A 26,065-nucleotide genomic window follows, 5' to 3' on the forward strand; every position below is an offset into this window, starting at 1 on the left:
TATGTGCTTGCTCTTTTGCAAAGGGAACAACCATTCTTACTTAACACAACAAACAAGCCTGTTTCATGGGCAACAAATCTCCCAAGTGCAAGTTTGCTCGACTGCAGTAATACATGCGTAATGCGGCTTTCTTACGCGTTTTAGCGGATGTCTTTGGCAGTAACATCTGGAACCAAGCCGAACGGAACAGGGTGCCACAAGCTGAGAAGGTTTGCGGCTCTTTTCTAAGGCATAAAGGCTTGGCCGAACTAAATTGCTGCAATGGACACTTGGTGGAGAGACGCATACAATGAAATGGACCACCTACCTCCTTTACTCGAAGATGAGGTATTTTTCTTTTTCTTCCAGAAAAAATATTTGTTCTTTAAGATTTGCATATACTAAATAAAATTTATATTTGAGTGACCAGCCATCAAGGAGAATTGCATTAAAACCGGTTGTTCCTAATTTGCAACAAATCACTATTAAAAAAAAGAAAAATAATAATTCTGTTTAACTATGTAAAGCATATTGAATTGAATTAAATTCCTTTTTTTGTCATTATACAAGCCAAGTACAAGAAACAATCACAAGCTGGTAAGTACCAAATCTGACAGAACCAGTTTACTTATTTTTAAATAATATTATCATTATTATTTTATCTTGCCAGTACTGAAACTAGCAAATACTGTATTTCTTAGCAGGGATAACAATATTGTCACCCGGGTATGAAGATTTGTTTTTTGTTGTTAATCTGCATTTTCTAATAAACAATATCGTAAGTCTCACATCATATTCATATGCGTACTCTAATGAGAAGAATGTTGGCCTTAGCTGATTTAAAGCCTCTATAATTTCCACGGTGATTTGATGGAACTGCTAGTAAAAACCTGAATGTGGGTGAAATATTTACAGCTAAATGTTCATGGATGGGATTGATGCTTTCTTACTGAGTTGCCAAAGATAGCTCCTACATGTCAAGTCCACAAAAGCTCCCACCAACACATTTTCATAACAAAATTGCACGCCATCTGTGAGTTCTGGAGCCTTTTTCACTGCTCATCTCAGTTTCACCGCATACGCAAACCCATGACTACTCCAAGAAGGATCGCCACTAGTCACAAAGCTCACTATATGTAGGACATTCTTTATGCTGTATGATTTTTTACTTTTCTTAGCATTGCTCCCAAGTGAAAATGACTATTTATAGAGTTGCAGCTGGTGGTTTAAGGACAGTAGCATTTATCATCCTGTAAGAACTCACAGGAATACAGTATTCTTACATCAAAACAAACAGTTCTGCTTTGAATTCACATTCGGTGATGGCTGAACTTGCATTGAAATATGCATTTCTATTTGCATACAACAACATTATGGGGGGAAAATAATGATTAAATTGCACTAATATTGAGATCATGTGGGATGTAATAATGTGGATGATCTGTTCTTGCCCCTCACCACACACAAACCCTTTATAAGTACAAAAGAGCATCTATAATATTGGGACAACAGAACAGAAGGGGACATTAGTCTGGCTGATGCTGTCTTGGATGCAATACCATTGGAAACTGGGGCCATTTCCTCTTAATGACTCACTTTACTGTGTGGGTGTGTAGAACTCACTTCGTGGTGTGGCGTCCGTGTGGAGGATGTCATGAACATCGTGCCAAATGGCTTTACTATTGAGTACAATTTTAATTTACTGCATTTTGTAGGACAGCAATACTCATAATGGTGCGTTCAAGAATCGTCAGATTGAGCAGTGGACCCTTTACTCACACAATTATTTGTACTGGTGACAATCATCTATCTACGAAGAACTGCTACTAAAATACAGAAGAAAAGTCATTTAAAATCACCAATTCTAAACATAATATGGGACTATTCTTTTTTTTTAAGGCTAATATTTCCTTATGGGGACATACGTAACTCTGTGAACGTTTGTGTCTAGGAGAATGTGTCTCTGGCAGACATCCTGACTCTGCAAGACAGGTGTCTGTCTGAAGAAGATGTGTGTGCAGTGTGTGCAGAGTGTGTTCTAGCTCTGCAGAGCATTCGACCCTCCCACCTCTTCCACACCTTGTGCATCACTCCGGACACGCTGGCCTTCAACGCTCATGGAAATGTTTGCTTTATGGAGCAGGTTAGCGGTGAGTCAACAGCAAGGGATTTTTTATGAAAAAGTTCCAAAAAAATAAGCCCCTTTCAACTCCTGTACTTTCGAGTTTAAGATAATCAAACTATTTAAGATTGTAAACGTATGATTACATTCATTTCTTTTTTGAAATATTTACAGCTAAATGTTTTTTTGAAAGGCCCCAGGCCTTTTTTCCTCCTTGATGCGTAACTATTCTTTTCTGATTGTTCATGGGGTATGCCTTTTAATTGCAATGTATTTCCCTAATCTTCATTCTGCACAGTATGCTACCAATCTCATCCCTTCAGTGATTTGTGCATGCACACTAATCCCACGCTTTTATTGATCTTGTAAAACCAAATGTCAGCAATACAAAATCGTATTGATCGCAACTACTGTGTCATTTGCAACAACACGCTCACTTTAAAGCTATAATTGCATTTTGCAGTTGCATTCATGTTAAATCCCTTCATTCGTTTGACACCTGCCATGGTTTGGAGCACTATTTTTTTATTTTTCAGTATATCTGATGATGCTCAAATTAACCCCCCTTCAGTCTTTGTAAATGATCTTATAGCAATTACAAAGTAGAGTATCTGTTTCTGGCTTTCAGATGATCCTGAAGGATTATTTGTGCCTCCTGAGTTTGACAGCACAGGCAGTACATTTGAGGTATGAAATATTTTTTTTCATAGCAGACTCAGAGACAGTTAAATTCCCATTTAATATCTGAATCACGTTTTATGGACTCACAACCTTTAACATGACACTTACAGTGAGTGGCTCAATGGCAGTTAGCCCTGGCCAACTAATTATTGAGCGTGTTGACATCGTTTACACTTAATTTGGGTTTCATCATAAGAATATAAATGCATTCATATCATGTACTTTGAACCATTTTATTAAAAAATATTAGCAAACAGGTTGTGCAGTGCAGAAAATCGCATTTATAACAGAAAATGACACCCATAATACATGTAAGTCCTTCTTTTTGTTGGAATCCAGGGCCATGTTTTCTCTCTGGGTTCAACTCTGTCTGCGGCACTGAATTTTGTGATCGAACCAGAATTGCAGGTTGAGCTGGGAGAGGTCATTCACAAGCTATTGGAGAAAATGCAGGAAAAGAAACCAGAGGATAGACCACGCATAAAGGTAATAAGTAACAGATTCCCATTCTCGTAGTATACCATAAATAATTGCACATTTATAAAACTAAATGTTTTTCAACATTACATCTTTTAGGACATCCTATATCAGGCTCAAGCACATCTGCGCCACACTTCATCTGCAGCTGTGTGCCGTAAATTATCCTCTGTTGGACGGCGTGTGCTCTCCATTGAATCGATATCAAATTTCCAAGGTCATTCCATCAAATCTCCTCGCTATGTCAATATTTGATCTCTGTTGTGATTTCATACTTGACCCCTTCCTTCCCAGATAAACAAGAGAGCTGTGAGGAAATGTGGCAACATCCTAAATCCAAAAGACAGATTTCATATGATATTAGCAATGACCAATCTCTGAAAAAATCTACGAAGGAAAACGGTGTACGCAGGCAGCAGGTTGGCAATTTTGTGTTGTACCAACATTTTTTTTCGTCTCTGGATATTATTCCAAAACCCAGCTGTCTACCGATACCTTTGCTTTCTAATAATTATCTTTTAATGATAAATGCATGCTCACCTGAATGTAAAGTAATGGCTAACATGGCTTGGTCCCACCTCCAATGGTTTGGCCGTCTACTGATGATAAACTCATTAAAATTTACAGCAGTAGGAGGATGTAACACATTTGTCATCACCTTGGGAACAGTGACAAGTGCGCCTTTGTTTAAGGCAGTGTGCATAGCTGGTGACCATCCTGGGTTGGTCACTCAGCGGTTTAAAACTAGATCTGCAAAGTGCATATTGTGCAGCAGCAGCACGTTATTTCTTGGTACTCCCCGCTACCAATCAAGCCATTTAAGTGCCATATTGGTTCCTAGAATCGGGACAACTGTTTTAATTGACAGTAATTAACAATCCAAGGCTATATACAGCATTTAAGTCAGTCTTTGTATTTTGGTTTTGAGTGATTCATTTTTTTCAAAGTTTCCCATTGGAAAAATGCCTTTTAGAATGCGGTCAACAATTTTCAGTTGAACGTATCATAGCAGATGGAATATTACAGGTGTGCGTTGGCTGGGATTCCTCGCTCTGGAATGAGGAAATTTCCGACAGATGCCACCCAGGTTTAGCACACGAGCTGGACTGCTGTTCTCACAACAAGTCTCAATTGAGAATGAGAGCTCAGCAAAAACTCAACACGGCAAAGTGGGCACTCAACCGCTCCTGCTCCGTCCCTGACTCCAATAATCCACCTTGTCCCACCCCCCCTCATGGAAATATTACCATACCTATATCAGATCTCACTGAGATTGAAGCAGACCAGCATTCGTGTTCCAATTCCGCGCAGAGTAGCCGATCCAAAAGAGTCAACCGAGGATGGTCCTGTGAGTCCTATCCATGTAGTAGTGAAGATGATTGCGTGAGCTCCGTTTCTGAATATTCAATATCAAGAAGAATAAATGAAGAGGCCAGCAAGCCATCATGGCATGAAAGAAGCCATTTCCAAGAACGTCTTGATCACACATTAAAGGAAACGACTCAGAATGTAGCCTCCTGCTGCAAATTTGCTTCCCACAACTACGTGGATGTGGAATACGACACCCTCGGGGCGCAAAAATCAAAGCACCACAAACTCTACATGCCAAAGAACTTCATGACCAAAAGCATGCTTTTCCTCAATGAAGAATCCCAGCATGAGGTTCGTTGAACTCTGATTTCTCCCTGGATTTGTATATAAAATGTTTATGTTAGATGATACTCACTTTGGACTTTCCTTTCACCATTTAATTATATTGTTATACTACTCAACATCTGACAGCTTTTGATAATGGCTCATTAAAATGTCATCACAATTCTTCTGCAGTGCAGAGTAGTACTGGTAGTGTATATACTTGTTATATTTTCATTGAGTTTGCAAAGGATAATGCAATTTCGCATTGAGTAGGCTAAGGAAATTCCAGTATGTTATCAAAAGGATATACATAATGAAGTCAGCAATTCTTTTTCCCCCCCTTTCTCTTTCCTTCAGTGGATCCCACTAAGGGAATTACTTGCGCATTGTGGACTAGGGCTGACAGTGAATGAGCTATGGGCTCTCTGTTATACCTGCCTGGCATCCCTACAGACTTATATTGACTTTCCAGGTACACTTCTTCACCCTTTCATTGACAAATTGTGGTTGCTTTTTCTTCAATGATTTTATTTCTTCTTCTATATATTTCGTGGGCGGCCCGGTGGAGCGAGTGGTTAGCGCGTCGGCCTCACAGCTTTGGGGTCCTGGGTTCAAATCCAGGTCACGTCCACCTGTGTGGAGTTTGCATGTTCTCCCCGGGCCGGTGTGGGTTTCCCCCGGGTACTCCAGTTTCCTCCCACATTCCAAAAACATGCATTGTTAGGCTGATTGGACACTCATGAGATGAGAATACATCTACATGTAGTCACCACTATCCTACAAAAGGTTCATTTCTGAATGTACACCTTTTTTTTTTAATTGCTCTTATAAGGAGAATGCAAATGTTTTCCGCTTATTTTCATTTAAATTGATTTTTAAATAACTTATCATTGTTGTATGTTCTATCTTATTTTCAATAGCATGCTTATCCCTGGACACTGTATACATTGGGTGTCAAGGAGAAATGCTTTTCTTGACTCCTAAAAACATTGGTAAGATCACTTTTTATTTTTCTAACTGCTAAAGTAAAAAAAGAAAGTGAAATATAAAAAGAAAGACAGTTGGCAACGTACCACCAAGGGTGACTTCACTATTCATCTTTGATGCACTGTGAGTCCTCTGGCCCCATGCCTCTTGCTTTAAGTAGGACTTTAAAGTGCACAAAAGAGCCACTAAAATAACACTGGTGCACTGTTTTAGTCATTTTTTTGTATATATTTGCATAATATTTTGTTCTTGTTGTTTTAAAGCATTGTATAAATGTGTCCCATACAGAATCTCAGGATATATTTTATCTTTCTCCTGAATATCAAGAGCATGGAATTGTAACTGAGAAGGTATGGTGATGATATGCATCCGTTTATTAACAAGTTTTTTTTAAAAAATGCCCTTCAATGCCCAGTGTTTTTTTTCTGATTACATTGGTCTGTTACTGTCTAGGCCTGTGTTTATGGGGTGGCTGCTATCCTGTGGACAACCGCTAAATTCACTTTGTTGCCCAATCAGAAGCTTGTAATGCCTCATAAACTGAAACGACTTCTGCTTGAGATGGCAAAGAACGCACCCATGGAGAGACCTTCCATTGCCATGGCTAAACAGGTTCAAACAAGCAAAATGATTACAACCTTTTTTTTCTAAATCAGCAAGGTTCGTCATCCCTCTTAAATTAAGATCACTGCACTCAGAACTTAACGTTTGGACAACAACTGGATTCAAACGATTTTGCCATTACCACGACATATTTTTAACTACCTATATAGTAATAGATTGTTAATTGTCTGATTCTTTCATTTCTACTGTGCCATGCAATGACTCCTAGAATGGCCATTTGTTTTCCTCTCCTGAAGTTCTCAATAACCACATTAGCATTATGCATACATTTCAGAGTTGTTGTGATTACTTAACATGTCAAGGGACCGATGCTACGAATGTTTGGAACCAACTAATCAGCAGAGTTAATGTGGTAAATTCAGTTTGTCAAGTTTGTTAGCAACATTTTGTTTGGCTGGATGATGTTGTTTATAGCCAATGCTACTGTTTTCCAGCCAGTATCAAGATCCATGGTTAAAGATTTGAGTGCACATGACACAGAAAAAAGATTGAGCATAGATACACCTCATATGAGACCCGGTAGGCAAAGTGTTCTTTGTTATTGTTGCTTTTTTTTTTTTTACTTTTAATTGGAACATAGTAAATATAGAAAACTGATTAACTATTCCCTTTTCACATATTCAAGGACCAGTGGACTCCACTACACATAGAACATCAGTTCCACAACCAGGCACTTCCCCCGAATCATACAAACCGAAAGTGAAAAGAGATGATAGAATGGAAATGCCATTATCGAGTGAGCTGAATTTTTAAAAGGTATTTTTCATTCACCTCACCTCTTAGTCTGTCAATTTTACATATGTTGATTCTAAACAATTACATTTTGCTATTTTCTATCTGCCATTTGCTATTTTCTATATCCCATTGACTAATTTTTCAATAGATAATTTGAATATGGGCAGCCCACCGGTTGTGTAGTTAGGGCGTCGGCCTCACAGTGTGTGGAGTTTGCATGTTTGCCCCGGGCTTGCGTGGGTTTTCTCTGTGTATTTTCTCCCACATCCCAAAAACATGCTGGGTAGGCTGGTTGAACACTAGTAATTTAAGTATGAGTACAGACGCTCCCCTACTTACGAACATTCAACTTACGAACAACGGTACATACGAACATGTCTGCAAATTGCGTTTAAGTCCAAAAATGTTCGCAAGTCCAATTTTGTATTTCACGCCTTTTTTGGAGTAGTACTTCTTTCCGCCGCTAATACCGACGCCTGGCGCTGTGAGAGCTCAGCTCACCCAGCATCTACCTTCTTCTTCGTTGCAATGCGGAAGTGCCTGAATGTATCTCCAGTGTGCAAAGAACCTTTTTCATTTGTATCATTAAATATCTCATGCATCCAATATTGAATATGGTTGGTAAAAAGCTAAAGGCTTCTATTGAGGGAGTTGCAAGGAAGAGGCAAGCCATTTCTTCTGAAACGAGTGGCAATAATAACGAAGCTTGATGCGCGTGAGAGTGGTAAGCGTTTCACGGGCATTGAATCGTTCGACCGTCAGTACCAAAAGACCATGTATAGAAAGGCTTTTTTTCTTAAAAAACGACATAGTATAGTAAGGCTTTTTTTCCTAAAAAAACGACATAGTATAGTATGGCTTTTTTCCCCTAAAAAAACGACATAGTATAGCATGGCTTTTTTTCTTGAAAAACGACATAGTAGAGGAAGGCTTTTTCCCTGAAAAACGACATAGTATAGTATGGCTTTTCCCCCTAAAAAACGACATAGTATAGTATGGCTTTTTTCCTTTAAAAAACGACATAGTATAGTAAGGCTTTTTTTCCTAAAAAACGACATAGTAGAGGAAGCCTTTTTTTCTTAAAAAACGATATTGTATAGTAAGGCTTCTTTTCTTAAAAAAAGACATAGTATTGTAAGGCTTTTTTTCGTAAAAAACGACATAGTATAGTAAGGCTTTTTTCTTAAAAAACAACATAGTATAGGCTTTTTTCTTTAAAGACGACATAGTATAGTAAGGCTTATTTTCTTTAAAAACGACACAGTATAGTAAGGCTTTTTTGTCTTTAAAAACGACATAAAGGCTTTTTTGTCTTTAAAAACGACTTAAAGTGGTCTATGTAAAGTGAAGCTTTTATTTGTTTAAAAAATAAATACTATGTATATATAGTAAGGCTTTTGTCTTTAAAAATGACCATGTATATTAAGGGTTTTTATTAAAAAATGACCATGTATAGTAAGGCTTTTTTATTTAAAAAAAACGACCATGTACAGTAAAGCGTTTTTCTTAAAAGACGACATAGTATAGTAAGGCTTTTTTTCTTAAAAAATGACATAGTATTGTAAGGCTTTTTTTCCTAAAAAAACGACATAGTATAGTATGGCTTTTTTCCCCTAAAAAAACGACATAGTATAGCATGGCTTTTTTTCTTGAAAAACGACAGAGTAGAGGAAGGCTTTTTCCCTGAAAACCGACATAGTATAGTATGGCTTTTCCCCCTAAAAAACGACATAGTATAGTATGGCTTTTTTCCTTTAAAAAATGACATAGTATAGTATGGCTTTTTTCCTTTAAAAAACGACATAGTATAGTATGGCTTTTTTTCTTAAAAAACGACATAGTATAGTAAGGCTTTTTTTCTTAAAAAACGACATAGTATAGTATGGCTTTCCCCCCCCCCTAAAAACGACATAGTATAGCATGGCTTTTTTTCTTGAAAAACGACATAGTCGAGGAAGGCTTTTTCCCCTAAAAACGACATAGTATAGTATGGCTTTCCCCCCTAAAAAACGACATAGTATAGTATGGCTTTTTTCCTTTAAAAAACGACATAGTATAGTACGGCTTTTTTTCCTAAAAAACGACATAGTATAGCATGGCTTTTTTTCTTGAAAAACGACATAGTAGAGGAAGCCTTTTTTTCTTAAAAAACGATATTGTATAGTAAGGCTTATTTTCTTAAAAAACGACATAGTATAGTCAGGCTTTTTTTCTTTAAAAAATGACAGCAAGTAAGGCTAAGAGAGTCGCAGAATAAATCTGACTTCTGATTCTTCACCTTCTAGTTGTTGCTGTGGTCCACTGGCAAAATCATTGGGTCAGAACATGAGGTGGGAATCAGGAGTGAGTTCAATTCCACTCGTTGCAATTCTCAAATTGTTTATTGAGGTAATGAAAATGATAAATACAACTTCCAACTTTACAGTGGTGCAGTGGCAAAGACAATGGGTCAGAACTTCAGGTGGACTCAAGTTCAAATCAGAAGTGAGTTTGATTCCACTCTTTGCAATTCTCAAATTGTTTATTGAGGTAATTAAAAGGATAAATATAACTTCCAATCACATCATTTCAGAAGACACTGTGGTCCAGTGGCAAGAACAATGGGTTGATATTGAAGTTGGACACAAGTTCAAATCTGGAGTGAGTTCAAGTCCAGTCTTTGCAAATCTCAAATTGTTTATTGAGGTGATGAAAATGATAAATATAACTTCCAATCATCTCATTTCAGAAGTCACTGTGGTCCAGTGGCAAAGACAATGGGTCAGACAGACCTCGAGTTAGTGGATTTGACTGCCATGTGGGATATGGGGTTCGAATCCCGCTCTCGTTTGACTAATCACTACACTAGTAGTTCAGTAAATGGGTAATCCTTTTTTAATTCAAATAAAGACTTAGTCATTTTTTTCAGAAAAACAATATTTCCGGTCAGCCTTCGGCTGACCGGAAGACAGTTGGGAGGGGGGGGTTCCTGGTGGTGTTCGACAGTCGGCCTTCGGCCGACTGCCGACACCATACAGTCGTTGACTGGCGACACCGGGACGTGAACCCTCGACACCCACGTCGCAGGCAGGTGACTTACCCACTACACCACGAGGCGGCCCGCCTATACATGATTGGAAGTTATATTTATCCTTTTCATTACCTAAATAAACAATTTGAGAATTGCTAAGAGTGGAATTGAACTCATTCCTGATTTGAACTTGAGTCCACCTGAAGTTGTGACCCATTGTCTTTGCCACTGGACCACAGTGACTTCTGAAATGATATGATTGGAAGTTATATCTATCCTTTTCATTACCTCAATAAACAATTTGAGAATTGCAAATAGTGGAATTGAACTCACTCCTGATTTGAACTTGAGTCCACCTGAAGTTCTGACCCTTGTCTTTGCCACTGGACCACAGTGACTTCTGAATTGATATGATTGGAAGTTATATCTATCCTTTTCATTACCTCAATAAACAATTTGAGAATTGCAAATAGTGGAGTTGAACTCACTCCTGATTTAAACTTGAGTCCACCTGAAGTTCTGACCCATTGTCTTTGCCACTGGACCACAGTGACTTCTGAAATGATATGATTGGAAGTTATATCTATCCTTTTCATTACCTCAATAAACAATTTGAGAATTGCAAATAGTTGAATTGAACTCACTCCTGATTTGAACTTGAGTCCACCTGAAGTTCTGACCCATTGTCTTTACCACTGGACCACAGTGACATCTGAAATGAAGTGATTGGAAGTTATATCTATCCTTTTCATTACCTCAATAAACAATTTGAGATTTGCAAAGAGTGGACTTGAACTCACTCCAGATTTGAACTTGAGTCCACCTGAAGTTCTGACCCATTGTCTTTACCACTGGACCACAGTGTCTTCTGAAATGAAGTGATTGGAAGTTATATCTATCCTTTTCATTACCTCAATAAACAATTTGAGATTTGCAAAGAGTGGAATTGAACTCATTCCTGATTTGAACTTGAGTACAGCTGAAGTTCTGAGCCATTGTCTTTGCCACTGGACCACAGTGACTTCTGAAGTGATATGATTGGAAGTTATATCTATCCTTTTCATTACCTCAATAAACAATTTGAGAATTGCAAATAGTGGAATTGAACTCACTCCTGATTTGAACTTGAGTCCACCTGAAGTTCTGAGCCATTGTCTTTGCCACTGGACCACAGTGACTTCTGAAGTGATATGATTGGAAGTTATATCTATCCTTTTCATTACCTCAATAAACAATTTGAGAATTGCAAATAGTGGAATTGAACTCACTCCTGATTTGAACTTGAGTCCACCTGAAGTTCTGACCCATTGTCTTTGCCACTGGACCACAGTGACTTCTGAAATGATATGATTGGAAGTTATATCTATCCTTTTCATTACCTCAATAAACAATTTGAGATTTGCAAAGAGTGGACTTGAACTCAATCCTGATTTGAACTTGAGTCCACCTGAAGTTCTGACCCATTGTCTTTACCACTGGACCACAGTGTCTTCTGAAATGAAGTGATTGTAAGTTATATCTATCCTTTTCATTACCTCAATAAACAATTTGAGATTTGCAAAGAGTGGAATTGAACTCATTCCTGATTTGAACTTGAGTCCACCTGAAGTTCTGACCCATTGTCTTTGCCACTGGACCACAGTGACTTCTGAAGTGATATGATTGGAAGTTATATCTATCCTTTTCATTACCTCAATAAACAATTTGAGAATTGCAAATAGTGGAATTGAACTCACTCCTGATTTGAACTTGAGTCCACCTGAAGTTCTGACCCTTGTCTTTGCCACTGGACCACAGTGACTTCTGAAATGATATGATTGGAAGTTATATCTATCCTTTTCATTACCTCAATAAACAATTTGAGAATTGCAAATAGTGGAATTGAACTCACTCCTGATTTGAACTTGAGTCCACCTGAAGTTCTGACCCATTGTCTTTGCCACTGGACCACAGTGACTTCTGAAATGATGTGATTGGAAGTTATATCTATCCTTTTCATTACCTCAATAAACAATTTGAGAATTGCAAATAGTGGAATTGAACTCAATCCTGATTTGAACTTGAGTCCACCTGAAGTTCTGACCCATTGTCTTTGCCACTGGACCACAGTGACTTCTGAAATGATATGATTGGAAGTTATATCTATCCTTTTCATTACCTCAATAAACAATTTGAGAATTGCAAATAGTGGAATTGAACTCACTCCTGATTTAAACTTGAGTCCACCTGAAGTTCTGACCCATTGTCTTTACCACTGGACCACAGTGTCTTCTGAAATGAAGTGATTGGAAGTTATATCTATCCTTTTCATTACCTCAATAAACAATTTGAGATTTGCAAAGAGTGGAATTGAACTCATTCCTGATTTGAACTTGAGTACAGCTGAAGTTCTGAGCCATTGTCTTTGCCACTGGACCACAGTGACTTCTGAAGTGATATGATTGGAAGTTATATCTATCCTTTTCATTACCTCAATAAACAATTTGAGAATTGCAAATAGTGGAATTGAACTCACTCCTGATTTGAACTTGAGTCCACCTGAAGTTCTGAGCCATTGTCTTTGCCACTGGACCACAGTGACTTCTGAAGTGATATGATTGGAAGTTATATCTATCCTTTTCATTACCTCAATAAACAATTTGAGAATTGCAAATAGTGGAATTGAACTCACTCCTGATTTGAACTTGAGTCCACCTGAAGTTCTGACCCATTGTCTTTGCCACTGGACCACAGTGACTTCTGAAATGATATGATTGGAAGTTATATCTATCCTTTTCATTACCTCAATAAACAATTTGAGAATTGCAAATAGTGGAATTGAACTCAATCCTGATTTGAACTTGAGTCCACCTGAAGTTCTGACCCATTGTCTTTGCCACTGGACCACAGTGACTTCTGAAATGATATGATTGGAAGTTATATCTATCCTTTTCATTACCTCAATAAACAATTTGAGAATTGCAAATAGTTGAATTGAACTCACTCCTGATTTGAACTTGAGTCCACCTGAAGTTCTGACCCATTGTCTTTACCACTGGACCACAGTGACTTCTGAAATGAAGTGATTGGAAGTTATATCTATCCTTTTCATTACCTCAATAAACAATTTGAGATTTGCAAAGAGTGGACTTGAACTCACTCCAGATTTGAACTTGAGTCCACCTGAAGTTCTGACCCATTGTCTTTACCACTGGACCACAGTGTCTTCTGAAATGAAGTGATTGGAAGTTATATCTATCCTTTTCATTACCTCAATAAACAATTTGAGATTTGCAAAGAGTGGAATTGAACTCATTCCTGATTTGAACTTGAGTCCACCTGAAGTTCTGACCCATTGTCTTTGCCACTGGACCACAGTGACTTCTGAAGTGATATGATTGGAAGTTATATCTATCCTTTTCATTACCTCAATAAACAATTTGAGAATTGCAAATAGTGGAATTGAACTCACTCCTGATTTGAACTTGAGTCCACCTGAAGTTCTGACCCTTGTCTTTGCCACTGGACCACAGTGACTTCTGAAATGATATGATTGGAAGTTATATCTATCCTTTTCATTACCTCAATAAACAATTTGAGAATTGCAAATAGTGGAATTGAACTCACTCCTGATTTGAACTTGAGTCCACCTGAAGTTCTGACCCATTGTCTTTGCCACTGGACCACAGTGACTTCTGAAATGATGTGATTGGAAGTTATATCTATCCTTTTCATTACCTCAATAAACAATTTGAGAATTGCAAATAGTGGAATTGAACTCAATCCTGATTTGAACTTGAGTCCACCTGAAGGTCTGACCCATTGTCTTTGCCACTGGACCACAGTGACTTCTGAAATGATGTGATTGGAAGTTATATCTATCCTTTTCATTACCTCAATAAACAATTTGAGAATTGCAAATAGTGGAATTGAACTCACTCCTGATTTAAACTTGAGTCCACCTGAAGTTCTGACCCATTGTCTTTGCCACTGGACCACAGTGACTTCTGAAATGATATGATTGGAAGTTATATCTATCCTTTTCATTACCTCAATAAACAATTTGAGAATTGCAAATAGTTGAATTGAACTCACTCCTGATTTGAACTTGAGTCCACCTGAAGTTCTGACCCATTGTCTTTACCACTGGACCACAGTGACTTCTGAAATGAAGTGATTGGAAGTTATATCTATCCTTTTCATTACCTCAATAAACAATTTGAGATTTGCAAAGAGTGGACTTGAACTCACTCCAGATTTGAACTTGAGTCCACCTGAAGTTCTGACCCATTGTCTTTACCACTGGACAACAGTGTCTTCTGAAATGAAGTGATTGGAAGTTATATCTATCCTTTTCATTACCTCAATAAACAATCTGAGATTTGCAAAGAGTGGAATTGAACTCATTCCTGATTTGAACTTGAGTCCACCTGAAGTTCTGACCCATTGTCTTTGCCACTGGACCACAGTGACTTCTGAAGTGATATGATTGGAAGTTATATCTATCCTTTTCATTACCTCAATAAACAATTTGAGAATTGCAAATAGTGGAAGTGAACTCACTCCTGATTTGAACTTGAGTCCACCTGAAGTTCTGACCCTTGTCTTTGCCACTGGACCACAGTGACTTCTGAAATGATATGATTGGAAGTTATATCTATCCTTTTCATTACCTCAATAAACAATTTGAGAATTGCAAATAGTGGAATTGAACTCACTCCTGATTTGAACTTGAGCCCACCTGAAGTTCTGACCCATTGTCTTTGCCACTGGACCACAGTGACTTCTGAAATGACATGATTGGAAGTTATATCTATCCTTTTCATTACCTCAATAAACAATTTGAGAATTGCAAATAGTGGAATTAAACTCACTCCTGATTTAAACTTGAGTCTACCTGAAGTTCTGACCCATTGTCTTTGCCACTGGACCACAGTGACTTCTGAAATGATATGATTGGAAGTTATATCTATCCTTTTCATTACCTCAATAAACAATTTGAGAATTGCAAATAGTTGAATTGAACTCACTCCTGATTTGAACTTGAGTCCACCTGAAGTTCTGACCCATTGTCTTTACCACTGGACCACAGTGACTTCTGAAATGATATGATTGGAAGTTATATCTATCCTTTTCATTACCTCAATAAACAATTTGAGAATTGCAAATAGTGGAATTGAACTCAATCCTGATTTGAACTTGAGTCCACCTGAAGTTCTGACCCATTGTCTTTACCACTGGACCACAGTGACTTCTGAAGTGATATGATTGGAAGTTATATCTATCCTTTTCATTACCTCAATAAACAATTTGAGAATTGCAAAGAGTGGAATTGAACTCTTTCCTGATTTGAACTTGAGCCCACCTGAAGTTCTGACCCATTGTCTTTGCCACTGGACCACAGTGACTTCTGAAATGATGTGATTGGAAGTTATATCTATCCTTTTCATTACCTCAATAAACAATTTGAGAATTGCAAAGAGTGGCATTGAACTCATTCCTGATTTGAACTTGAGTCCACCTGAAGTTCTGACCCATTGTCTTTGCCACTGGACCACAGTAACTTCTGAAATGATGTGATTGGAAGTTATATCTATCCTTTTCATTACCTCAATAAACAATTTGAGAATTGCAAAGAGTGGAATTGAACTCATTCCTGATTTGAACTTGAGCCCACCTGAAGTTCTGACCCATTGTCTTTGCCACTGGACCACAGTGACTTCTGAAATAATGTGATTGGAAGTTATATCTATCCTTTTCATTACCTAAATAAACAATTTGAGAATATCAAAGAGTGGAATTGAACTCATTCCTGATTTGAACTTGAGCCCACCTGAAGTTCTGACCCAAAGTCTTTGCCACTGGACCACGGTGACTTCTGAAATAATGTGATTGGAAGTTATATCTATCCTTTTCATTACCTAAATAAACAATTTGAGAATTGCAAAGAGTGGAATTGAACTAATTCCTGATTTGAACTTGAGTCCACCTGAAGTTCTGACCCATTGTCTTTGCCACTGGACCACAGTGACTTCTGAAATGATGTGATGTGATTGGAAGTTATATCTATCCTTTTCATTACTTGAGCCCACCAGAAGTTCTGACCGTTTGTAGCTCACCCAGCATCTACCTTCTTCTTCGTTGCAGTGCGGAAGTGCGTGAATGTATCTCCAGTGTGCAAAGAACCTTTTTCATTTGTATCATTAAATATCTCATGCATCCAATATTGAATATGCTTGGTAAAAAGCTAAAGGCTTCTATTGAGGGAGTTGCAAGGAAGAGGCAAGCCATTTCATTTGAAACGAGTGGCAATAATAACGAAGCTTGATGCGCGTGAGAGTGGTGAGCGTTTCACGGGCATTGAATCGTTCGACCGTCAGTACCATTTATAAACAGAAAGATCGAGCAGCAGGACCCAAATATTGAACGTTGCACAAAGTTTGCAAATCAATTGAATGATGCCATACAGTGCTACCGCATCATTTATGATGAAAAAAAGAAAACTGTGCAATCGTCATTAGGTCGCTTCTTTTGGCCAGTTTCTAATACATAAATCTCTCTCTCTACAGTACTGTACATATTCTCTCCATTTTATTATTATTATTTTTTTCAGTACAAACCAATGCGTGTTACTTATACAAGCCTTAAACATACAAATGCACTTATATAAACCTTCAATATACTTATATCGGCCTTAAACATAAATTATAATACAAAATATAGCACTGAATCAACTTACAAACAAATTCAACTTATGAACAATCGCTCGGAACCAATTGCGTTCGTAAGTAGGGGAGCGTCTGTATGTTGTCCGTCTCCATGTGCCCTGCAATTGGCTGGCCCCCGACTCAGGGTGTCCCCCGACTCTGGCCCAATATCAACTGGGATAGGCTTCAGCACCCCCCGTGACCCTTGTGAGGATAAGAGGTTCAGAAAATGAAAGATGATTGGATTACCCACAATAGAGTGAAATTTTGAGCATATTGGGCAGTTGCATTAATGTTCTGTCCTAATTGAAAATAGCCTCTTCACGTGTACACTTATTATTTTGCATGTATGTCATTTAATTGAGTGTGAAGGGTGCATAATGGAAGCACTATTCATGAATAGCGTTACCCATGGTAACGTGTTTTGTTTCACTGAATGCTTAGCAGTGTCTAAACACATTGAGAAGATATGTTGAACCTACTCTCCACTATTAATGATGTGCAGCAAATCCTTTCAGCGGGGAGGACTTGGGTGGCTGAAAGGAAACGTGAATGAAAGGGAATAATTGTTTTCATGTCTTTTTGCATTTATATATATGCATTTGGATCAAAAGAGATGCTCTAAAAGTGAAGTCTGTTCTTGCAGATGATTTTCATTTGTTTTCCTACTTTCATATAAAGTCAATATTTATTAAGGGAGGGAGATATGGAGGTTAGGTGGGTCAACATAGCCGGAAATTCAGGTTTTTTTCCGTGCCGTAGCTGTATTGATTGCATCAGGAATCCCCCCCCAAAAATGTAAGACTTCAAAAATATTTTACCTTCATTTTTTTCCATTCACAATTCATGAAAGAAAGTTATTGGCTCCAAAGCTGCCTGTGGTACGTGTGGTTTACAAAAATTGTCACTCTTCTGTTGCTGACGAAAGTCACATGAATTGAAGCTGTGTTCTGGATGGATTTTCTTGAAATTCAGGACTTTTAAGTTTAGACATGCTTGCAAAAAACCTAAAATTCAATTATCAAGGATGCTTCCAAACTGACATTTCAATCTGTGGCACTCATTTATAATATCAGTGGGTCAATAGTATTGGTTAGAAACAGACTTAAAAAGGAGAAACATGTATGGTGAATTCAGCACAATTATCTTTAGGGGCATGAGTTTCACACTACATTTATTGTGCAGTACAAATACTAATAACCCCCACTCTAGTACAAAGTAGACTGACTGCTCACTGTTTTGCTTTTCTATAACCTTTTTTTTCACTGCCCATGTGATTCAGTCAGCTGTCTTTGTTTCTCCTCTCTTGCCGATCTTTGCACACTCCTTCTCCGGGGTGACATAGACATGGATGCTTCAGATGCAGGGCTCACTCAGGAAGGAGACCACTTGGCTGGGGCCAACGATGAAAGCCTCCCTAAAGTGGAATGCCATTCAAAAGCAATGGAACAATTGCCTGATATTTGTTTTGAACAGATGAGTCCTGACTGCCTAGAAGTTATGGAGGAGCGAGATTCTCTAGTTTCGGAGCAAATTATCTCATCGGGATCCACAGCCGATGGACCAGACTTGTACTTCAGGCCCGCCTGGGACTTGGCTTTTTTTGGAGAGGATTCTTTTAGCCAAGAGGTCTTCCAGTATGCCTTGAGTCTTGGCCAGTATTCAGGATTGCCATGCTTAAATGTTAAAATACAGGTGGGTGAAGATAGCAGTCAGATTTAACTTTAACCCTTTCAGGGACAGTAGTCACTACAGTGGACAGCTATTCAAAAGTTGACCTTTGAAAGTAACTATTTTTGGTTAATTAAAAAAAGAGTTTTTGGACACTTAGGACTTTTAACCCTTCATAGGGCGATGAACCATTTATGATCAAGAAAAAAAGTCAAATACCATTTGCAGTTATTATTGCATTTATTTTAATTACTTATCTTTATTGTATGTTTATGTATTTGTTATAAAGTTATAAATCAATGTTTAGATTAATATAATGACAATAAAAGCTACATTTATGAAAGAAAAAAAACATTGATAACGGCAACAAGTAACACTCCGAAGCAGATTTGTTTTTCATAGTATTTCACACATTACATGCTATTGATAGTAAAGACACTCAGTTCATTTATACTGGGAGGATTAATCGTGAATGCTCAACTTTCAGTGCCATTGACAGTGCTAAATGTCTAATCTATTTTTACAGGCAGGGGCGAATGAATGTTGATTAAAAGAGTGCCTTTTGGGGGGAAAAAACTGAAGAATAAAAGTAATCATTTGTGCATGATGAATGCATTAAACCTAATACTGAATCCAATCACACACGGTCAGGCTTTGGGCTAAATAGGGTCAGATCTTGTTGGGGACTTGTGAAATAATCTGCATATTGTTTTCTGCAACCTGGATCGGAACATTTAATAGTTGAATTTGGCCCTTGGCAAAAGATTTGATTATCATTTCTACACGAATATTAACGAATTGTCTTTGTATTTACACACGTTGGTGACCCACTTATGAAAGCTTAAAATAGACACCAATAACTCATCTTAAGTCAGTCAGCTGCATTCTTTTCACTGTTGACTTCAAAGGATCTGTTGAAATTTGTTGCTTGCTGTAAAAAAAGATAGAATTAAATACGAGAATGGCTGTGGGGAAAAAGAGGCCAAAGGTTTGTTCATAAATTAAAAATGAATCAAAGATTCACTGAGTGTGGTTTCTTTTGAACAGGAATTGCAGCAGCAGCTGATCATTGAAACAAGGAATCTTAAGAAAATGAGAAATTTCTACCAGAAACTAATTCAGCAAGAGAGAAAGAATCAAGGTTTGTTGTTTATTATATGCACTATGATGCTAAAATTATGATTACATGCAATTTTTAATTACAATATCTAAATGAGTACAAAATGACATTTTTTTCTAAAGGTTTTGACAACAAAGGAATGATATCCAAACTCAGGGCTGAGCTTGAAGAACTGAGATCCAAAGTGATCTTTTTGAATCATGTCAAGAAGTACCTCGAGGTGATTTTCAAGTACATTAGTGGTACGCCGTACTGCAACTTTAATTTTTTGTGTCCATACAAATGATTTCATGTTTCATTACAGACACAGAGCGTGGATCAGTGGGGCTTGGACACATCAATACTGCCTGGCTCTTTGTGTCCTTTTGTCCAAAGCGCTGAAGAAATGTGCATCTTAAGCTTTACAACTCACAAAGGAAAACAAAATCTGCATGCTGGCACTCCTCTAGGTCTTCTGGCTTACCTTTATGCAAAGTAATTTTCTATATTGATACTTTTCACTGTGCTTCCATTTCCTCACACATTTGACCAAATAACTAAATACGTAGTGCACTAAATACTAAGTTAAGCAATAAGGAAACGATGACTTTCGTTAGCCTTTTTGGGTCATGCAACATTTTCTATTTACACAGAAATGCTGCATCAGAAGGGTACATTCAGCAGTTCCTGTATACGTATCGCTTTTTCTGCACTCCTGAGCAGTTATTGCAGTTTATTATGGAGACATTCTCCAGGGCCATGAGGTATCATAAGAATTCACAACCAAGATAATTGAGCTTCATCGGCAAATTATATTCATTTATACATATATACTATTTTTCTTATTTTATTACAGAGAGGGTCCAGATAAATCTGAAAATAGTGCTAACATCTTTCATCGCAGTTTGGACTTGCTGTACATGTGGATTATGGATTGTAAAATTGTTGATTTCGCACCAAAGTCTAATGTTGCAGATGTTTTAGAGAACTTCCTTCGTAATGATGTAAGTGCACATCAAACATACATTCATAGCAAACTACAATATTTTCATAAAATATCATTTTCTATGTTCTAGTGTCCATGTTTTTATATCCACTCTAATTTAATGCCATTGAAAATATATTTTTTGCATACACATTACATTGTAATTTGCCTGGAAATCAATCCAACAGACATAAAATGAGTTTTGAAATAGTGCAAAATAATTCATTTTGCCTTTTTTTTCTTTTTTTTCCCCCTCCCAGGTCATTCCTGTGGACAGTCGAGGGCAAGTCCTTCTCACTGCTCTTTTAAGTCCACCAAGTCCAATTTTTAGCTTAAGAAATGGGAGTCAAATCCAATGTGAAGCAGAATATCCTGATATTCAATGGGCTACTGAGGATCACATGAGGAAGGTACTCATTAGAATCAATGTCCTCTTTTCATCCCTATCCCCAAATTCATTTTTTCTTTTGAGAGAAAATTTTGTTTTATCACGCTAGCGGTCTTGAACAATGATTCTTTTTTGTTCTGGCCGGCATCACCGACAAATGTTTGTCATTTCAAAGTTCTTAGGAAAGCCTCTTTTTCTCTAACTGTCATCTTCTTAGTGGAAAATCTCAACAGCCGTACAGCCTTCAGCATCTCCGCCAAAAGAGAAGAATTTCTCCATCTTTGCAGCTCTGCCCCTGCCTTGCTACGTCTCCCCAGGAGCCGATCCTTACAGCAGTGATGTTCACAAGTCCTTCAGCCAGAAAAATTGCAGTGCTCTGAATGTAGCCCAGCAACTTACACTTCTGCAGCAGGTAAAAACCTTTTTTTGTCTGTTTGTTTTTTTATTTGTGTTTCTTTTGGGTGGCGCAGTTGTTCTACTTGAGCACTAGGGGGAAACGCTTCACCGTGATTGTATCATTTACGTCAATCTTGAAATGCAGGACATTTTCCACCGATGCCACCCGGTCCATTTCCTCAATTCCAGAATTCAAGGCATCACAGACAAGCCCTCAAGGAAAAACAAGTAAGCCTTCATGCTTCGGTACAGTATTATATTTTTTTATATTTTATTTTATTTTTTATTATTTTATTATTATAATTATGTTATATTTAAATCTCATTATACTTGTATAATGACAATAAAAACATTCAATTCAATTCAATTATATTGCTGTCCATGAATTGAAAATCTAAATTATTTTCATAGGTGTAGTTTGTTTTGTTTTGTTTTTAACCTTCCATCAACATTTGGGTTTGCATCATTTTTTTTCCTTTACGTCCCTGTCCAACAGCAGTTCAAGCACTGGGTCTCAGCAAATTCAATCAGTAGAGAGCAGCAGTCTGCCACATGATGGGACACCATCACGGTCATACCTGCAGCAGCTAATTGGTTACTCTGACAGCGTTATAAAATGGATCTCTGGTGAAATATTGGTTTGTGAATCAGTCAAGGTGAGTTGCAGTCTACACTTGGTCATCCAATAGACATTTTGCCTTTAGGCTGAAATAGTGCGTGTGCATTGAAGTGCATATGTCTATGTGACAAGAACTGTGACCTGTGTAATCTGTTTCTTCCCATTTCCTTTCATTCAGGACCAAGTTTCCCTGTTGATCAAATTTATATGCATTGGGAAGCATTGCTATGAATCCAGAGATTTTGCTACAGCCATGCAAGTCTTAGGAGGACTAGAGAATATGATTGTCAGGAAATTACCAGTAAGGGTGCCTCGCTATAAATTATACCATGTGTTTTTATTTCTCATAATTAAAAAAAAATAGGAACATAAACTTTAAATATCTTAAACTCTGATGTCCACATTATTAACATTTGTTAGTTTTTCAAGTGTGACCTCAGTGACCCAAAATGTTGTGTATGCATATTTTAGAGACCAGAGATATCAATTATAATTATATCATTTATTAAATAACTAAAATATATATTTTATATTTATTTTTATATTTTTAATAAGTAATTGCAATTCTAAATGCACAAATTGTGTATGAGTAAAAGATGATATTTAAATGAAAATGAATACCCTGGTGATGGCCACCCAAAATGTATTTATTTTTGCCTACTACAGGCATGGAAACATCTGCCTTGTAAGATGCTTGAAGTACTGGAGGAGCTACGAGCTGTGCAGGTGACTGCCTGTACACTCCGTTGTGCTGACGGCTATTCTGGCCACACTTTGTGAAACTGGGAAATGTGTCTCAATTGTATTATCTGGTTCTGTCCCTCGCTGTTTTGCTGGAAAGGTTCCCACTTTATTTCAGGGCCAAACACATACTATGTTTGGGATTAACTTCTTTCCTCAGGTGTTCCTGAAAAGTGATGACTGTTGTCTTATCACGGAAGAACACAAGAGGAGAAGGCCCACCCTGCCTTCAGCACAAATCCTAGCCATGCATGTGCAACAGCGGGAAATTGGAGCCTTCACCATCACGAGCGGAGCTGTCAAGTGGACCAAGCTTAGGTATGATGACATGTCATGCCTGGTTGAGCAGCCACCAGTTTCAGGTGTAGTTTGCATTTGACCTTTAGCTCTCTAGGTTATATGTCAGAAGACTATAGCATGTGTCAATGTTGAATGGATGGACGCCATGTTTGACAGCAGCGCAGGTCACATGGGATCAATTTGTTATAAAAATGCATTTTTGTTTGATCATATCCTATTTCTGCAAAGGTTAAAATAGTATCACATGTAGTACACATTCTTCTAGGGCAATATATCCAAAATATTCCTCCCCTATTCAACTATGGATCGATGACTGAGTTGGCCCACTTGGTTTTTTTTTTGTTTTTTTCCCTCTCCTTCTCGCCAGCCGAACTGGCCAGATGCTGAGTCACAGCGAGGGGCAGTTGGATAGGAATGAGGCAGCTGTTGAATTAAGAGGTGGCCACTGCTGTAGCAGATGGCACCCGTGAGAGGAGGGTTTGATTGGAAAAGAGGTTGCGGTCCAGATGCTTCACAGCCGATGGCTATACACAGATGCTCAGGGCAAAAGGGCTAGCAGAGACAAGCAGCGCTACAGCTGGTTGGACTGAAACCAGCCTCCTCCATGTTGTCTTCAAATTAGGTCACAGAAGAAATAGTGAAGCTACTTTAGAAAATCTCATAAACTACTATTAATGTTTTTCATCTTTTCCTTTTTATTTTCCCATCCCATTTCTCATTGTTACGTGGGGTGTAAAAGGAGCATAGCTAAAGTGGTGAGTCAGGTCCACGCCTTCCAGGAGGTCATTTTCAACTACATCCCAGACTGGAAATTGCAGGTCTACCTTCGCCATCGCATCAGCCAGCTAGGCAATTCTGACATTCACTTGCATGATGCAGCCAGTGATGCGGAATCCCAGCAGTCAATGGAGCGTGAAACAAGGAGGGTTCAGGACACTCTGAGAAAGGTTAAAGCCTCCTTCCAGTGAGTCCTAACCTGTTCCCGCCTCAAGGTGTCATTCAGCGACCCATAACTGAACCACTGCAATTTGTTGCTTCTTACCATGGCAACAAACTGTTTCAGCCACATTATCCTTAGATGCAGAATAAAAACATTTCATTGTGTGGACAGTCACAATTTGTTCTACATTCGAAATGTAAACGTTTTTGTTTTCAAGATGTTTAAAGATAGGATTCATGCATATTTAAAAAGTAGGTGGCCCGGTGCACGACTGGTCAGCACATTGCCTGACAGTTGTGAGATTAAAGGTTCAAGCCTGGGTGGTGCATTGTAGCAAAGTGCCATAATTTTTGTGTTGTCCAAGTAATAAAATCTAATGTGATATTTTTAAAATGGGAGGAAAGTGCCCTGTTTGAGGAGATGCTGTAAAGTGGCAGATGGTCATGGATTCAAATGTATTTATTCATTCATTCATCTATCCAGGTAAATCAACATTCAATGTTGGTGTGGCTACAAGCAGCAGAGAAAAAAAGAATTAGATCCAAATACAAATTGACTCTAAAACTGCATAACACCATGCACATAAAGTAAATGAAATGAACATTTATTATGTTACCACGAGTTTGTTATTGGGGGGAAAGTCAACGTTTACATTGTAATGGAGCCAATATTGCATGCAATAGATGGGGTACATTAAAATACAAAAGGGTAACTTTCTCGGTGGGTTATCAGCCTAGCAGACAGAGGTGGGAGCCTGTCTGTCAGTCAGCTTTTAGGAAATAGGCACAGCGTGAAGGCGACATCACGGGCGCTCTTTATTTTCCTATCTAACAAAATCAAGGAGCATCTTCAAAGCTTTCCAGATAAATAGCCTCAAATTGCTCGAGGGGACTCTGGCTCCTCGGAGACACTGGATTGATAAGGGACGAGACCAGAGTCGGCCTCTTTCTTATCTGCATTGTCATAAAAATAACGGTCACTTAAATCGTGGCATTGTTCTTATGACTGGAACAAGAAGCGACCTCTCATGCACGGTATCAAAACTAGTCCTATATTGTTGGGAGTAACCCATCGGATTAATTATTCGGGATCTATGCAACACATTGATATTCAATTGATGTATCGCGATCGGGATTGCCCCATTCCTGTTATTGCGTCCAATCCGTGCTTTCTTGCGCCTCGTCTCGTTTCGCTATATTTCCATTTGAATGGCTCGACATTGAAGAGTAATTGTGTTGCTACTGTAATTCCTTTGATGCGCCACATTTGAATAGACTCGGCCGAAAGTGGGCTGTTGGATCGCTGGCGCCGATGCGCAACAGGGTATCGCAGACATGTCAATACAGGAACGCCATGCAAAACGGCCAATGTGCTGCTAAACTTGGATGAAGCTGATGCAATGAACCGGTTGGAGCAGATATTTAGAAGATGCATCATTACTCACCTATCACTTAACTACTAACAAAAATGCTTTGTTATGATGCCTATATTTGATAGAACTCATTGGTTAGACCTGTAAGTATATGTTTTTATCTATTAGGTCCCACTGGTCCGTGCCAAAGTCTAAACATGATAACATGATGAACAATGTTAAACCTTGTAATGGGAGCGTAAATTGAGCAGAAGCACATTGTGTATATTTTTGAGCCACTAAAACAGGCATTGATGGACCTACTGATTAAACCTCTCATTTGAAAAAAAATGCTTGTCTGCGATTGTTATTTGCAATAGAATCATAATGTTCACGGATAAAATATGACTGTTCGGTGGGGATTCTAGGATTATAAACTTTTGAGCACGTTTCTATCGCCATCTATTGGGTTAGAAAATTTGGTAGTGTAGTATTTTAACTGATTCTTAGCAAATATGAAACAGCCCTCGGTGATGATTATTTAATCACCCTGAAAAGTTTCAACGATTTTAGTCATCATGTTGAATTTGCGAATGTGATTTTTCCAATAAATGCTGAGAATGCATTCGTGTGTGCAGT

General features: G+C 38.1%; 1 protein-coding gene and 1 long non-coding RNA gene across 2 annotated transcripts; one reads left to right on the forward strand and one right to left on the reverse strand.

Moving 5' to 3' along the window:
- On the forward strand, positions 1-26,051 carry kndc1 (kinase non-catalytic C-lobe domain containing 1). The gene is made up of 28 exons (XM_077613606.1): positions 1-327; positions 1,931-2,129; positions 2,730-2,788; positions 3,122-3,268; positions 3,359-3,476; positions 3,554-3,678; positions 4,286-4,921; positions 5,252-5,366; positions 5,815-5,886; positions 6,170-6,231; positions 6,335-6,493; positions 6,780-6,857; positions 6,940-7,024; positions 7,131-7,256; positions 18,219-18,631; positions 19,655-19,748; positions 19,850-19,947; positions 20,032-20,201; positions 20,360-20,470; positions 20,563-20,710; positions 20,952-21,101; positions 21,297-21,491; positions 21,621-21,703; positions 21,972-22,131; positions 22,273-22,395; positions 22,761-22,820; positions 22,996-23,153; positions 23,875-26,051. Exons 1-28 carry the CDS (start codon positions 262-264, stop codon positions 24,101-24,103), a joined length of 4,239 nt encoding a protein of 1,412 aa, XP_077469732.1. The 5' UTR covers positions 1-261; the 3' UTR covers positions 24,104-26,051.
- LOC144084856 (uncharacterized) lies at positions 13,236-15,309 on the reverse strand. The gene is made up of 3 exons (XR_013303933.1): positions 15,260-15,309; positions 14,325-14,392; positions 13,236-13,301 (listed from the first exon to the last, which is right to left on the reverse strand). It is a non-coding gene; the product is annotated as an uncharacterized LOC144084856 (long non-coding RNA).
- Positions 26,052-26,065: the final 14 nt, after the last annotated feature.

The sequence above is a fragment of the Stigmatopora argus genome, chromosome 11 (assembly GCF_051989625.1).
Source record: "Stigmatopora argus isolate UIUO_Sarg chromosome 11, RoL_Sarg_1.0, whole genome shotgun sequence".
NCBI lineage: Eukaryota > Metazoa > Chordata > Actinopteri > Syngnathiformes > Syngnathidae > Stigmatopora > Stigmatopora argus.